Here is a 16,346-nt window from a genome sequence, read left to right on the forward strand (position 1 = left end):
TCGATTAAAATCACAATTCACGATCCCAATTCCATAGAAAAAGTAGTCTTTTTGGTGCTAAATAGCCCACATTCTGCCATTATCTTCCTCTACTGAAACTGCAATAACGAAACACGACCGTGTACGTGCACCTTGAGCCCACAAACAAATGACAGCTTTCCCAGCTGTCACATGACCTGCCTTTGACGGCTGAGCAAAAAGAGTCTTGTGATCAATTGCAGTGGCTCCAGGGCGAAGAAATAGTTTCGGGCAGGCGTATTTTCAGCTCGTTTTACACACATTTTCCCGACCCAACCAGTATTGACGCGCAACGAAAATGCCCATCTGCGGACCGAAACTTTCCCTGTGCGGGTTGATCATCTCCGTCTGGGGTATAATCCAGCTGGTAAGACTGCGACCTTCCCGTTTGTTTATCCGAGATCTCCCCCCGAACGGGATGATGAATAATAATCGATAATCGGATTCATCTCGGAATGTGTGCTTCCGTGCTTCATACCCATTTCAGCTGCTGATGGGAGTGTTCTACTACATCAACAGTGTCGCCCTGATTGAGGATTTACCGCTGGAGGAGCATTATAGTACCCCGCAAGAATTCTATGCGGCCGCTGACGTCGCGTACAGTCAGGTGATTAAAATCGAAGCATCTTATCAAATGTGTCATGATATGAGACAAATAGTTAATCGCATTCTTTAAATGGTTCCAGAATGCTTATAACTGTTGGATCGCTGCCTGTATCTACGTCGTAACGCTGCTCGTCTCTGTACAGCAGTTCCATGCAAACAGCCGCTCGACGGTCGCCTAAATTCTCCCCTCCCATTAGCACCATCACATCTTCATACTCTCCCCTGCAAGAGCAAACAGCACCTTCGGGCATAATTTGATATGAAGGGCCGGTACTTCTAAAAACAAACATGCGAAGCAACTGCTTTTATCCTATGATGTAAATATGTGTTTGCCCCAATCTGTTACCAGCCTCGTTTTCCCTTCGCTCTGCGAACAACGTACGTGTCTGCACAACAACATTCCGTCGTCTTGTTTTGAATTTCGGTTTCGGGCCCAGCATTAACATCAACAAAGGCCCAAAAATTCTTCAGTTTCGTTTCCCTAGTCTGTGTTTCGACACCAGGCCACATCAACAGATGATCGTAGTTTCGCCTGTTAGAGAACCATTATCATTATGAAGCCATACAGTGAACAAAACGTGAACAAGTCCACACAACACACATTAAAAACCAGTTCCGGAAGGTTCTTATAAACCTACTAGAGGACACGAAACCGTTTTGTCTCCCTTCCATCTCTGTATGAGTGTACACTCTGAAGGAGTGATAAATGTAAAGAAACGGTAAATATATTATGAAAGTTTAAACCCAAAAACAGCAATAGTGGCGTTAAGTTTGAAAGCATTTCCCTACATCCACCGAATCGGATTTAAAAGCGCTCCACTTGGTTCGATTATTGATGTAATAAACAGTAGTAAAAAATATGTTTTATGTTGCAATTTGTATACAATTCATAACAACAACAAAAAATGTCCCACAATATATATCTTTTGCTTGTTCTTTATTTGCTGCTCTGTGACGATAGATGAAACACACTCACGCATAAAATAAGCTATACGCTAATGGGGATGATAGATAAATCCAACTACCCTTACTTAATATTACTACTGATAATATTATACCACCGAAGGAAAATGGATTCTTTACGATTCGATCTACTCTATCCGATAAACTTCATGCTTATATTTTCTGCGAAAAAATCTTCTTCGGTTTTGAGATATTACTGTTTCATTTAAATTTGCCTGAAACCTGTAAAACAAGCCTGTACGCGAAAAATGGTCTAGCTTTTGATTTGCAACAGACATTTTGTTTGAATTGTTAAAAAAGACCAAAAACTCCTAATGATGTGTGATGTGGCCAAATAAATGTGATCAAATTGGATTGAAAAAGGATAATTAAAAAAAAATTTATAAACACGCACAGGCGATTGACGAACGATGGAACGTTCTACAATAACTAATGTGAAGATAATATAAAAGTCTTCCGGATACTGCTTCTCTACACCATCGTCGTTTAACCGTGCGTCGTATCATCATCAACGAAGTCGCGCGCAACTTCCTTCGTGACGCAATCCACGTGACTTACCTTGTTGCGGAACCGCACACCGTAAAACTTGTGCGCCTTCTCCATCAGTTCCGGTCGGAAGGTGGTCGTAATGAACTGGGCCCGATCGCTCTGCTCGTGTATCATATCCGCGACCGCACTGCGATGCTGTGCATCCAGCGCTTGATCGATTTCATCGAACAGATAGAACGGCGCCGGATCACACTTCTGGATAGCGAAGATCAGTGCTAGCGCGACTAACGATTTCTGCCCTCCGGAAAGTTGATTCATTTCACGCATCTCCGCATCGACCTGCGTAAAGGACACGCGTATACCGATACCGGTGAACTCATCGGACGTTTCGACCTCACGCTCCATATCGTTACCCTCCGCATCATTCGTGGTGCGCAGTATCAAGTGTCCATTGCCCTGGGGAACCAGCTTCTTAAATACCTCGGAAAAGTTGGCCGCTACCTGCCGGAACGTAAACTGAATCGCTTCCACTTTACGCGCCTCGAGCAGCTGCATCAACTCGCAGATCTTATCCTTGCCCACGTCCAGTTCCGCCTTACGCTTGTACAGCTTTTCCTTCTGCTCGGAAAAGCTCAGAAACTGATCGAGCGCTTTCTTGTTCACGTGGTTATACTTCTTCAGATGCTGGTTCGCCTTTTCCAGCTCCTTGAACAGTGACTTCAGTGACATCTTCTGGTAGCTGGCATCCACGTTCGGGAGTGCACCCAACCCGGCAATCTTTTCCGTGCATTCGTCGATCTTCTGGTGTAGCATATTTTCCTTCGTTGCCCACTTCTCCATGCGCTTGCCGTCCTCTTCCAGCTTTTCCTGGGCTTCCTTCTCCTTCTGGATCCAGGTTTCGAGCTCTTTCTGTTGCGTTTTCTGTTGCTTTAGCGCTTCGCTAAGCTTGCGATCGACTTCCTCCGTGTCGGAAAGCACCTTCTTGATGCGCTTTTCTGTCGCAACCACCTCATTCCGGCAGTTCGTTAGCTGGCGCTTGCGATCCTCAACGGATATTTCTTGCAGTGCCTGCACGAGCTCATCCTTGCGCCGGAACAGATTGTTCGTGAGCAAATTCTCCAGCTTGTTCTTCGTCACCTCCAGGCTCATACGCGACGTGAAGGCTTCCTTGTTCTCCTGGTTCAAACGACGAATTTCATCGTTCAGCGAATCGACCTCGTGCTGATCCTGTACCGACAGCTGTGACATCAGCTCCTGATGCAGCTCGTTCTCCAGTCCCTCCTTGGTGCTGGTCATCGCTTCCAGATTCGCTTTACACTGGGCCAACGAACGTTCCTTCGGGCTGCGGAAACGTTCAATGCGCGACAATTCATCCTTCATCAACCGTATGTCCGCCTGTATCTTCTCGAACGCATCCTTCGACTTGCCCTGCTTCGTTTCCGTCTTTTGCATCTCCGACACGATCGAGTTAATGTTCGCTTCGGTTTGCTTCAACTCACCCCGAAAGTCGGACAGCTCCTTATCGTGCTCCTGTATCAGCTGGCTGTACTCGGACCGTTTCTTCTGCATCTCCAACCGCGACCGGGACGTGTTAAAGTACCCACCCGTAAGTGATCCCTTCGACGAGACCTGATCACCCTCGAGCGTTACGCAATCGAGACCGGTGCTTTTGGCCAGCTCGGTTGCACGCTCCAAATTACGGCAGATGAGCGTCTTTCCAAAGATGTATCGCAACGCTTTATCGTACTGCTCTTCGTACTTAAGCTTCGAAATCATCGGTATCGAATCGGGATCTTCCGGATAGTCGTGGATCTTTACCTGCAGCCGGTTCAATGGCATAAACGTCACCTCGCCCGGTAGCTTTTGTTTGTTCATCTCCTTCAGAATCTGTGTACCGACGCGGTCCGATTCGACGATGTGATGAAACAACCGGTTACCGGCCGTCACCTCAACTGCCGTGTAGATCGATTTGTCGCAGTTAAAGTTCTCAATCACCGGACCATAGTACGCGTTAGCAATGTCCGCATACTCACGGCCACGCTGCTGGAAGCTTTCCAACACTTTGCGCACCGAATCGCGACCATTTAGAATCGGCTTACCAGCCATCGATCGAAGAGCCTGATCTGCCCGTGCCAATTCCTCCTTATATCCCGACAAAGTCTGCGTCACCGCTGTTTCCTTCTTCCATATATCATTCCTCAAACTCTGATAATGATCCTTTTTCTTCTTCAGCTCGTAAAAGTTCTTATTGTGCTCATCGATCTGAACCCGCAGCTGCTCGAAAGATTCCGTATGCTCCTGGATTTTCTTCTCCAGCTCACTCTGCTTCGAAATGTCCTTCTTCAGATCATCCTGCAGTTTGTTCTGATGCGAAATCTTATCCTTGATCTGTTTGTTCAGCGATTTCAGCTCACCCTGGATCCACTTGTCACGTTCCTCCTTGGACGAAAACTGTGACCCACGGCCCTGCTTTGCGTACAGTTCCTTGCGCTTTTGCTCCTTCAGATTCAACTCACGCGAACATTCCTCCTCCTTTCGGCGCATTGCTTCGTACCGTGGCCGTACCTGTTCCAGCTCCTTTTCCTTCTCCGCGATCGTGATCTTAAGTCGCTCCAGTTCCTGCTCGGCCCGTTCCTTCGATTTGTTATCGCCCTGCACCTCATCCGAGAGGTCGGAAATCGTTAGATCTAGCTTGGTTTTTTCACGCAGCAGTTGCTGATGTTCGGTCGCTAGTACCGACTTTTCGTCCTTTGCTGTCACTACATCCTTCTTGGCATCTTTCAACGATTTCTGGGAATTTTTCAGACGTTCCTGTGCTTTTTGGATTTCCTGCGTCAGAAGCATTTGTTTGTCGCCGGACGATTTCCGCTGCGTGTCCAGCTCTTCCAGCTGTTTGCGTGTTTCCCGCAGCTCCGTTTCGTAAATGACGTACTCGAGGGTTCGACGCGCCTTGTCCCACTTCTGATATTCGGACAATTCTTCCTTCTCCTCCTCCAGCGTCTTCAGCCGGTCTTCGATCGTACGCAAATATTCGGAAATCTTCTCCAGCTTGCCTTCGCTTTCACGCAGCAAATTCATCGATTCTTCCTTACGCTCGTCGTACACACGCGTTCCGGCCACTTCACGGAGCAGCTTCAATCGATGCGAATCCGGTGCCGTTGCCATCTGATTGATTTTACCCTGCTTCACGATGTAGTACGGGTTGGAGTTGGAAAATCCGGCCGATTCCAGCAGATTGACTACCTCCGAACGTGGCACCACCTTCTTGTTGAGGAAATATTGGTCTTTCTTGGCTCCGATCACTCGGCGCAGATAAATTTCTTCCTTGTCGATCGGAACGCGATTGTCCGAGTTGTCGAAAATGATTTCCACGTAAGCGGACATTGCTCTCGGGCCAGTTCCCTCGTGAAGCAGTGCCTGCCTTTGCTCTGGGCGCAGATGCGTAAACTCGTCGCTAAGGACAAACTGAATTGCGTAGAAGAAATTGCTCTTGCCCGATCCATTTCGACCCACCACGACATTGTGTCGTTTGTCGAAGGGCTCCACGACGGTTTGCTCCCGGTAGCTCTTGAAGCCCTGTATGATGACCTGATGTTGGGGTAGTTACAAGTCATTAGTTTGAGATGAACAACTAACAATTGAACACGAAATAGTTTACCTGTTTTATATGCATGGTTAATGCTAGATAGGAATTCTTTTTATGCAAAACCACACTCAGGTTCTTCTTCTTCCCTTCTTCTTAAAGATGGAGTTAAAGATGGAGTGTTCTGATGTATAAGAAGAAAACGGTTAATTTACGCTATAAAACTTTGCAAATCGCTTACATTACTGTCTCGAATGTTGAAGTTGCCAGCATAAATCAAGGAAACATTCCAGAACCGACGTTATTTCACACTTTGCTTGAGTAAGAACAACACACAACAATGCGGCAACAAAAAGCCACCCGCTTTATGGAAGTGTTTTGTCTTCCCTTTCGAACTATTCGTATTGCATTTAACTATTGCACGCACAACACCGGTTGTGCTCGCAACTAGGCGAAGCCCAACCAAATTTGGCTAACTTTTCCAATAGAAAAATGCGTATTTCGAGTAGGACGCCACTGTATAAACAAATTTCTCCTCAGACACGCTTTGACGAGTTAATCGACTTTTTTTTCATCGATTATTCGTTTCGTCGACAAAACAACGTAAACAGTCCTTTGACAGCTGCCAGGAAGAGCAGCTGTCACAATAATGCGCGCGAAATCAAACACCAACGTCGCTTTGTTTTTGAAGAAAAGTGGCAATTTTGCGAGTGCTGTGGTGGTTTGTTTTAATTTTAGAACGGTATAAAGGCGCAATGATAAACTCCAGACAAAACTATCTGAACGCAAAGCGTTTTTCGGCGGATCTGGCGCTCGAACACATCATACCGCACAATGTGTGCTTCTATTTGATTCCCCCCATTGTGGATCTTACGATCGATGAGTTTGAAAAGCTGGCACTGGAAAGGTTGAAGATGCTGCGACTGCTGGAACAGGCGACGGCCAAAAACCCGAAAGTATTTTCCGATGCCTGGCGCGATGAGGTTCTCGCCGATGTTAACCAAGCCGGGCTGCGTACGTACGCCAAACTGGCCCGCGGAAATTTAAACGATGATGTAAGCAAAGCCGCTCGTCGAAGAGATTATTTGTCACATTTTATACTACGGTTTGCCTACTGCCGGTCGGAAGAGCTGCGCAAATGGTTCGTGGCTCGGGAGATGGAACTGTTCAGGCTGAAGTTTGGCGCCTTGTCGTCGCGTGATGTGAAAGATTTCCTGGAGGTGTACGAGCTGGACTACAAACCGCTGCCGGATGAAGAAAAGCTGGAAATTTCGGAACAACTGTGTGCCAGCACATTCAACCTAACACGGCTGAAGATCGAAACACAGGATTTCTACGCGGTTCACTTCACCGAAGTGTTGAACCTGGTGCGCGATCGCAAGTGTTTCCTGAAAGGGGGCACCGCTTACATTACGCTGGAACACTTTGCACACGTAATCGGCAAGAAGCACCAGCAGCTGATTGAGGACGGCCTAAAGGGCCATCTGAGATTGCTGCCCACGCTGGAAATCGACGAACGGTTTTCGATGCTGCTGAAATCGATCCACACATCGTACACGGGCAAGAACTACACGGTCGCCAAAACGGGAGCAGTGCCGATCGAGAGTCTCGATCAGCTGTCGAAGAAATCGTACGCTCTATGTATGCGCAACGTGCACGATACGCTGCGCGCGACACATCACCTCAAGCACGTCGGTCGGATGCAGTACACGCTGTTCCTGAAAGCGATTGGCGTTACGATGGAGGACGCGTTACGTTTCTGGCGTGAAGAGCTCACGCGCGGCAAGGTACCGATCGAGAAGTTTGAGAAAGAGTACGCGTATTCCATTCGGCATAACTACGGCAAGGAAGGATCGCGCATCAATTATTCTCCATTTTCCTGCATGAAGGTGATCACCACACCGATCGGTCCGGGTGAAACGCACGGTTGTCCGTTTAAAAATCTCGATCCGAGTTCGCTCAAGATGAAACTGACCGGGTACGGACTAACGACACTGGATGCGGACGAGGTTACAGGATATGCGGCGAAGGGCCATTATCAGATAGCGTGCGGGAAGTACTTCGAGCTGCTGCACGAAACGAAGCTGGACGAGGGCATTAATCATCCGAACCAGTACTTCGAACTTAGCCAGCTGACGATGAATGGCAAGGAACGATCAAGGCAAGGTCACGCACAGTCTAAAAACCGGAGTCAACCGAACAGCCAATCTACACAGGATGGTGGTTCGAGCTTTGTGATTGATACAAGCACACTAAACGGTGCGGAGGAAGATCTGGAACTTTGGGAAATTATGGAATCAAATGATAAGGAGGCGGATAAGGATGTTACGATACGCGATGATTCTGTACCGAGCGACGTCAAGAAGCAGCTGACTCCAAACCAAACCAAATCGACCCAGGAATGGGAAGACGATGATTTCGATATGCTAGAGTTTAACGAGTAAATAATGAATGTATGTGTTGTAATTTTTGTTTGTTTTCAAACATAATACAATTTAATTGGAATAAAAGGTTAGTTTTAAGGTTAGCTTTAGAGGCAAATTAACTTAAAATATATTGGAAAAGTAATTAAAAATGGTCGTTTGACAAAGAATTCTTCAAATCACAAGAGCGAACAGATAAACGCCTGAAAGTATGCAATGTGAAATGAAGGTAGTTCACACGGTTCGAGTTACACTGGAACACTTTCTCTACTAACTGTACGTTAATGTGATTAATTATCGAAACAATTTCTCCAACACATCCAGGTTAAGCGTTACAATAATGCCCAGCGGCGGATCAAACGGTAGGCGGAGTAGGCGATCGCCTAGGGCCTCGCCGTGTTGGGGGGCCCAAAAAATTTGTGCCGATTGTGCAATTTTTGAAAATTGAACAGCAGAGTTAATTTATAGCACAAAATTTAATTCAAAAGGTAAAACATTGATCAAAAACATCTTCCTTGGTTATATAAAACATTTGTTTCTATGTGATAAATTAAATGCAGAGAAGAATATCGACTTTGTGACTTTAAAGTATAAACGAAATTGCACCAGGATTTCCGAATGTATAGTACCAGGAGAGCATCCACGGAAGAGGTAGCACCTTGTACAGCAATTTTGGTCGAAACCCGCCGAAAGGTATGCAATGTTTAAACACTAACTTTCCCGTTTTTCGTGAAAAATTTCTTCGAAAACTACCTGTTTCCGAATTTCAAGTACCAGGAGAGCATCCACGAAAGAGGTAGCTCCTGGTACTGCGCCGAAAGGTATGCAATGTTTATACACTAGCTTTGCAACCAACTTGCAATGCAATGCGCCGTAAGGTATGCAATGTTTATACACTAACTTTCCATACATACCAGCTGTTTTCAGATTTCCGATACCAGGAGAGCATGTTTTTCAAGAGGTAACACCTGGTACCAGGATGTTGCACAACACATGTTGTACAACACATGTTGCGCAACATATGTTGCACAGCATCTGGCATGCAACATGTGTTGCGCGACATATGTTGCGCAACATATGGCATGCAACATCTTACATGCAACAACTTGGGTGTTACCTATTGAAAAACATGGTCCGTGGATGTTCTCCTGGTACTATACATTCGGAAACTGGTAGTTTTCGAAGCAATTTTTCGCCATCAACGGGAAAGTTTATGTTTAAACATTGCATACCTTTCGGCGGTTTTCGAGCAAAATTGCTGTACTAGCTGCTACCTCTTCCGTGGATGCTTTCCTGGTATTGGTAATCTGAAAACAGCGGGTTTTATATGGAATTTCGTACCAGTCGACGGAAAGTTTGAGCGAGATGAAGGATGCTTTCCGTTTTATTGATCTTCCTTACATTAGCGATCGCTCTCACGAGTTTGATGTCGACCTTGGGCGAAAAATCGTAGAAGGCGTTGGAGTAATCAGGAATCGTAAATGTACGTAAATCGTGAAAATGTGATCCAAGTAGTAGCGTTATGGTTCTCCTTAGCGCATACAAACGTTTATATATATATAGACTAGCTTACTAGGCCCGTTTACAGGGCTACGCAACAGAACTCTGAGGTGTACGTAAGGAAGCTTTCTTTCCGAGACTTTGCTGGTGTTGTTAAATCATGTTTGAAGTACACCTCCCTAACACCGATAATGCTGCAGCAAAATTATAGGCCCCCCTTTAAAAATTCCGCCCTGAGCCTCCAAGGGGATTGATCCTCCACTGATTATGCCGTAACAAGAATGAATAACGTTAATTTTTTATCAAGAGCAAAAGCATCATGCAAATAAGAATTTGGGGATTTTCAATAAATCTAAGCACCAAAGAGTAATACAAGTAAATAGAACATTGTGTAAAAAAGCTCTTTGATTCTCATTGTGGTTTATTAAACAGATAATTTTTAAATTCAAAATTTCATAGACTTGCTGTGCCGTTCATCATTTTCTTTCTAAATTGCATTATCATAATTCGCTTGGTAGTAGCAGCTTATTCTTTGTCATGCTAATAGTGTCACAGCATTTAGCACTCCTATCTCGTTCCATAGAGCTAAATTCATTTCGTTCCACCATCAGATACTGCACAATCCCATCCGAGGGTCTGAAGGTCAACAACTCCACACAGCGAGAGCCGCCAGTAGTACCACCATCGACGATGACGTAATGCTGCTACAGCGGTGCGATGAGCGGCGCAACTACACACAAATTCCGATTTCTGTACCGTACCGGAGGAAAACAACAAATGCAAATAATTCAGCATTCAAACGTTAGCAAAATAATCGTAAGGTTCGTTTTATTTGTAAATATCTTCAAAAATAAGGTAATAAACGAAAGCAAAACGAGCTTACCAATAAATATGTTCCATTGATTTTCTCTATCCCAGTGCAGCACACGGTGCTGCTGCAGCTGTTTGCACAAGCTTACAGAAGAGAAGGGTTTGCACAAAATTGCATCGTTTTTTTTCTGTTTTGTATCGTCTCGTATTATTAGCCTTCCCACCTGCTCACACTGGCACACACGCTGACTTCCTTCTGCTTCTGGTCGTCGTTTACGACAATATAGATATATTATATACATATACATTGCACGCACGTGTTTGCAAAATATACAAATTTAGAAACTTCTTTTCCTATTTTGAGAATCGAAAGAAAAGTATGCGTGCCCGCCCCATCTAAACTCCCATCTTCCGGTGGATAATTATTTCCTTGTTAACACGCGTACACTAAAATTGCTTCACAATTGGGAAAATGATCCTTGCATTATGGCATTACTGACTAAATTCTAGCGCTTTTTCCTAGCCACTCAATGAAGCAAATAAATTGAAGTGATAATTAATGCGGCATGGTCGAAAACGTGGCCTTACAGAGGCCTGACACGTGTAAGCTATTTAGATAGTTTGAAATGGACACTGGCTAGAAGGTTTCCTGTTTGCTTTCAAGAACATTAAACTGGGAAGCGAAAAAGAGACCATTTGTGACTGGAATCATTTGTTACTGTAATGATACGCACACATACACATATTTATCACCTGGGAAGCAAAAAAGCGATCATCCAAATAAATCCGCTATTAATAAAAAAAACGAGAAAACATATAAGAACTAACATATATGACACTATTGCATTGCATTACATTCGAATCGTGTTTACACCGCGGCGTACGGAATAAAAAGCTCAAATCCAACGACTAGAAGCACTTGTTGTTTCAATCGAACCTGCTAAACATTTAAAACAAAACAATAAATCTGACTTGTTACTACCGCTACTAAAACCAACCTGCCGGTGGCGGTGGTGGTGTTGGGGACTTAACAAACTTATTTCTAATCCCTAAACCGAAACTTGTTTGTTCCTCGTTTGTCGCATTTGCACTGAAACTTATCCTTGAATAACATAGAAATTGGTTAACACTAGATTTATCCACCGTTTTTACGTCCCCCCTCTTGCTTTCTATCGCCCGTTTAGTGGTCCTAAAAGTCGCCGCAAAAAGCGACACTCCTAACACGCACAGTTATCAACTCTAATACGATAAGGCATTTCTGTGTTTCACAATGACAATAAGCTTTGTTCGCTGTGTAGTTTTGTTTCGCTCTTGCTACGGCTAATGTTTAACTGCTGGCTAGCAACTGTTGCTGTTTCTTTACGTTGAACAAAATCGAACTGTTCCTCCGCGAACGTCCTGCGCACGTGGTTGGGTTTGTTTTTGTTGCCACACAAACACACTTCTTACAGGAACAACTTCTTGTAACGCCGAACGCGTAACACCTTCGACACGTTAAAGCTAAAAGCAGAAAAGCACTCAGAACTTGCCCACCAGCGTGATCGTACAGCCGGAATTGTGATGTTCGATCACTTGCTGCTTCAGCTGGAATATGTGCTGCTTCAGACTGCACACCACACCGCCCAGTTCGGAATTTTGTGCCTTCAGTTCCTTTACGCGATCCTCCAGCTTGGAAATGCGTTCCAGCTTTCGCCGCCGGCACTTGGAGGCGGCCACCCGGTTTCGCAACCGTTTCCTTTCCAACTTGATACGTTCCTGCGACTCCATATCGATCGGGCTTACGGGGGGCGATTGGTTGCTGGAGGTAGCCTGTGGTTCCTCCTTTACAACTCCCGGGTAATCTGTATCGAGTGAAGAAAGAATAACTATTAATAAATGCTATTCAAGATAGGAAAGTACGACAACTGATCATTGACTAACTTACCCAAATTGGTGTACGTTATTTCTCCACCGCTCATGCCATTATTGTGACCGGAAGATAAGACCGTACTAGTGAGATTGTTTACCGTTACAACGGCTGTTGTGGGGACCGTTGGACAAAGCCGTTCCACCGGCACGTGACTATTGTTATTATTACTGGTATTGCTGTTATTGTTGTTGTTCGTGTTAAGCTTGCTGGTCGTGTCCTTCTTGTGGATGGACTGCAGCGCATCTTCGAAACCCTTCGCAAACTGTTCCTGCGTGTCCTTCTTGTGGATGGACAACAGTGCATCCTCGAAGCCCTTGGCAAACTGCTGCTGCTCGGAGGTTGCCGAAGGTGGAAAGATAATGGCACTGGGTGTCGGCGTGGGCAAAGTCGCATTGGTGCTAATGATTTTCTCCAACTCCGGTGATACCAGCTTCAGCATCTGCATATCGGGCGATGGCAGCACCGAAGGCATGGTGACCGATGTATTGTAGCGGGTTTTACGCGCCTTCCCGGGGGCAAGGTTTAGCTCGAGCGTGGCAGGCCGCTTCAACCCGTTGCCGTTGCCCGTCGTCACACCGTTCGTGGTGGACGGTACGAACTGGGCATTATTGTCCTCGTAAAACGACTCCATCGTGTTGTTGTTGTTAGGGTGCTTGCTGTTCAACACGTTGTTTCGCATCTTGCTAATTGGATTCAGGCCTGCGTATCGGTTTATTGTAGGAACAATGCACTACTAATTGCACTGCCACGGATGCAGCTAAACGTATTTATCCGTTTTGTTGTTTTAGGACGAAAAAACGTCAAATGTCAAATTGCGTACGATAAACAACAACCTTCGCTTTTTTTTTTGCTCTTTCCACGCACTGACACTTGTTCGGTTTTTACACACTCGCGCACACACACATATTCACCCGTCTGCTGAAGTTGCAATCTTCATTAACAATAACGCGTTTTTGAAGGTTAACGAGTGGCCGTCCTCCGTACTGAAAGTGCTTTGTAGCAGCTAAAACTGATATTTTATCTTCAGTCGCATTAGCAAACACAGCGACTGACGGAAATCTATCACAACAAACACACACGGGAAGAGGAAATGACAGGCAATTTGAAGCGCACACACACACTCATGTGAAAGATACACTTGCGGAATATGTATTTGCTTTTTTCGCCTAAGGTCACTTGGATGTTGTTTTCCTTTATAACGTTCACACCCTAAGTTCTGTGCTGATAATTGTGTGTATTGTTAATATGGTTTTGCGTGCATACAAATCGTACCGTTTTATCTGCCTTGGTCGTAGCTTTGCTTTGTCGCGCACGCACACTTCCTCATATGTGTGCTCGGAACACACACACGCGCACGCACACACACACGTCACAATACGAAAGACCGCGCAATAATAATGAAAATGTCCCACTAGTGTGGAACCGCGGAACAACAAAGTACACACCACTTTTCACGGCTCTTGTATGTGGAGACGCACACAACCAAACACGCGCGACAAATGAGATTTCGCAATGCAAGGCGGCCTACGCCTAATTTATTGGTACGTGTTTTATGACGGGGGCGTCCACCCAAAAACGGGATTCACGCCTTTACGCGACAATGTTTCACCCTCAATCGAACGACACTTAACGCATTTGAAGGCTCAACAACGAAAACTCGCACAAGTTTGCTTGGTCACAACAAAAATCTCGGAGTAAAATGTTCTCGTGACGGAAAACGATCGCCCACTGGTGCACTGGTAGCACACCGCAGCAGCAGCACACACACGCGCCCGTCCGGCTTGAAGGTAGATAAACGAATGAATCGGGAATGGGGAAAAAATGAAGCCGACTTGAAAACCCCGTGCGTTTGTGCGGGTAGTTGTGTGCGGCCGTGTTTTTGCTTGGCAACATATGATTCATGGTGCTAAAAATAGCCACGGGAGACGTCATCGGTCGCCGCTCCGATTGGCTACCCGTGCTCGGGTTTGATCGTGTTGGGTCGGTGCTTTTGCGCGTGTATTTTGTACTGCGAACGTGTGGTCGATTTTTGCCTGTGTCCATCCCACCCCAAACCAATAGGAGATGCCTTTTTTTGGGGAGTTTCTTGTGGGGCTGTTTCGCCCGCCGGAATGCTTGAGCGACAGTTTGAAATCGCGCGACCGGGCAAAAATCGGCCTGCTGCGTTTTCGGATGCGAAGCAATGCGTATGCAAGAGTTGAAAGCTGTTAAATCGCGTCCCCCCTACTCGATTTATACAGTGGAGCACGCATTTTGGTGCAATGGTAGCTTCGAGATGGGGGTAGTAAATTTTGTAATCTAATTGTATTGTTTTCCTTATTGTTATCTATGAAGCATGATTTGAGGTTTTTAAATTTTAAGTTCCACGAAACAAGATTAATAAAAAACTACAGTAAATTCAAATGTTGAAAGAAGCTTTTCAGAGAAGTTCAAACATTATAAAACAACATCAGAGTGTTATTTATCTGGAATAACATAAAATGCTATAAATGCTCTCATAAAGAATATCACTATAAACGATCATTGGGTTCTTTTTTTTTATTGCTCGGTGCCAAAGCTGTAGGAAAAACTTTGATCAAGACCAATGTCATCAGAGAACCAACGGCAAGAGTACCTGTGACATTGTTTAATACTGTAGGATTGAGATTTGAAAGCAACAACAATAAAGATAGAGGAAAATCTAAGAAAATCTAATGAAAATTCACATTTGTTCGGAGACATTACTGTCTCAGTTCTATACTGTGGAAGGTCAGCTTATTCCACGTGTACTCGGACAATTTATGAAGTTGCTTATGACAAGAAAATGGTTTCTGCAGCAGAAGACAGACATTTCAGACCATTCTTTAATCTCCCGAAGACATTCTGAAAGTAGAGACAAATAGTTGGCCAACTCAAAGTTACCAATAAAAATAACATACAACAACAGTCTGAAGTTGTTGAAATCGTTGGATGTTGATATAGAACGGATTTTATGTTTCATACAAAATATTCGAAAAAAAATCATGCATAATATTCATTATGCCACATGAATTTTAAGTCGTCTCGTGCCGACGACTTAAGCACTGGAATGGATAGCACTCGCCACAAGAACGTTGACTGTATTTATTAAAGTCTGGTCTATAGACAAACTATAGACGAAAGCATTTGTTAATTCTCTAGCGTTGCAAATTGCACAAATTAATTGTTTTCGGTGAAAATTTTCAAAAATGTTTAGCAGGACTGTGACGTAAACTCGTTTCATGCACGATTTGCAGTTCTAGCGTCTAAGTAAGCCAGATAAAAAATAGCGACAATGTTATTGGTAGTTTGTCGAAAATATGACAACGCGTAAGCACTACCTGGCGACAGAACCTGTACCGCACTGTACGGAATAAAATTAATGGAACGGTGGTGGGTGTATTGCACGGGGTGGATGCTAATGTTTACCATATACCCCCGTTTGTCGTTCGTATAGCTTTTACTTAGCACGTATGCCTTCAGTCCAGCTTCGGCGGCGTACAATCCGGTTCCGAAAAGCAAAAACCACCGTAAGAATCCACTTTATTTTGGGTAGCTCATTCAATAATTGCCGTTGTGTGCGTAGGGGGAATCGCTTGCAAACGGTGACAAACAATAAAATTGTTGATAAAAACAACAATAATATTAATTATACGAGGGACAGGTAAACGAGTTTCTGTGTGTATTTTGTTTTTCTTTCGCAAACGTAACCCTTTTTTGGCACACAAAACGTGTAAGCATTGCGAATGCAGAACAGGCCAGCAGGAGTATAGAGTTTTTTGACCTTTGTGCCGCATTTTAGCGACAGTTGATTTGCATCTCGCAATGTGGCAGTTACATTTGTGCTAACGTGCTTGTTTTAAGCAGGATTTTTGCAAAGATTTAAATAATTTGCACAATCTTTCAACCTTCAGAACACACGCAGTCTGATGAATCAGAAATTTGTAGATTTTAGCATTTTTAGATTTCAAATAATTAATATAAATTTTTCAAAATTTCAATAAACCACCACGTGTCAATAGTGACATTGAAATACGGCTTTTAGTTG

At 44.6% G+C, this 16,346-nt stretch overlaps 4 protein-coding genes across 4 annotated transcripts; 2 read left to right on the forward strand and 2 right to left on the reverse strand.

Annotated features, from left to right (window-relative positions):
• The first annotated feature begins 192 nt into the window (after window positions 1–192).
• Window positions 193–1,571, forward strand: LOC128302043 (ribonuclease kappa-B). The gene is made up of 3 exons (XM_053038758.1): window positions 193–385; window positions 506–625; window positions 705–1,571. Exons 1-3 carry the CDS (start codon window positions 317–319, stop codon window positions 801–803), a joined length of 288 nt encoding a protein of 95 aa, XP_052894718.1. The 5' UTR covers window positions 193–316; the 3' UTR covers window positions 804–1,571.
• A 339-nt stretch (window positions 1,572–1,910) lies between these two features.
• On the reverse strand, window positions 1,911–5,749 carry LOC128302042 (structural maintenance of chromosomes protein 3). Its single transcript, XM_053038757.1, has 2 exons — window positions 5,735–5,749; window positions 1,911–5,664 (listed from the first exon to the last, which is right to left on the reverse strand). Exons 1-2 carry the CDS (start codon window positions 5,747–5,749, stop codon window positions 2,074–2,076), a joined length of 3,606 nt encoding a protein of 1,201 aa, XP_052894717.1. The 3' UTR covers window positions 1,911–2,073.
• A 665-nt stretch (window positions 5,750–6,414) lies between these two features.
• LOC128304655 (DNA primase large subunit) lies at window positions 6,415–8,103 on the forward strand. The gene has a single exon (XM_053041865.1). The coding sequence runs from the start codon at window positions 6,415–6,417 to the stop codon at window positions 8,101–8,103; it is 1,689 nt and encodes a 562-aa protein (XP_052897825.1).
• Window positions 8,104–10,067: 1,964 nt separating this feature from the next.
• On the reverse strand, window positions 10,068–14,082 carry LOC128303514 (transcription factor Jra). Its single transcript, XM_053040494.1, has 2 exons — window positions 12,317–14,082; window positions 10,068–12,233 (listed from the first exon to the last, which is right to left on the reverse strand). Exons 1-2 carry the CDS (start codon window positions 12,978–12,980, stop codon window positions 11,911–11,913), a joined length of 987 nt encoding a protein of 328 aa, XP_052896454.1. The 5' UTR covers window positions 12,981–14,082; the 3' UTR covers window positions 10,068–11,910.
• Window positions 14,083–16,346: the final 2,264 nt, after the last annotated feature.

The sequence above is a fragment of the Anopheles moucheti genome, chromosome 3, assembly GCF_943734755.1.
Source record: "Anopheles moucheti chromosome 3, idAnoMoucSN_F20_07, whole genome shotgun sequence".
Classification (NCBI taxonomy): domain Eukaryota; kingdom Metazoa; phylum Arthropoda; class Insecta; order Diptera; family Culicidae; genus Anopheles; species Anopheles moucheti.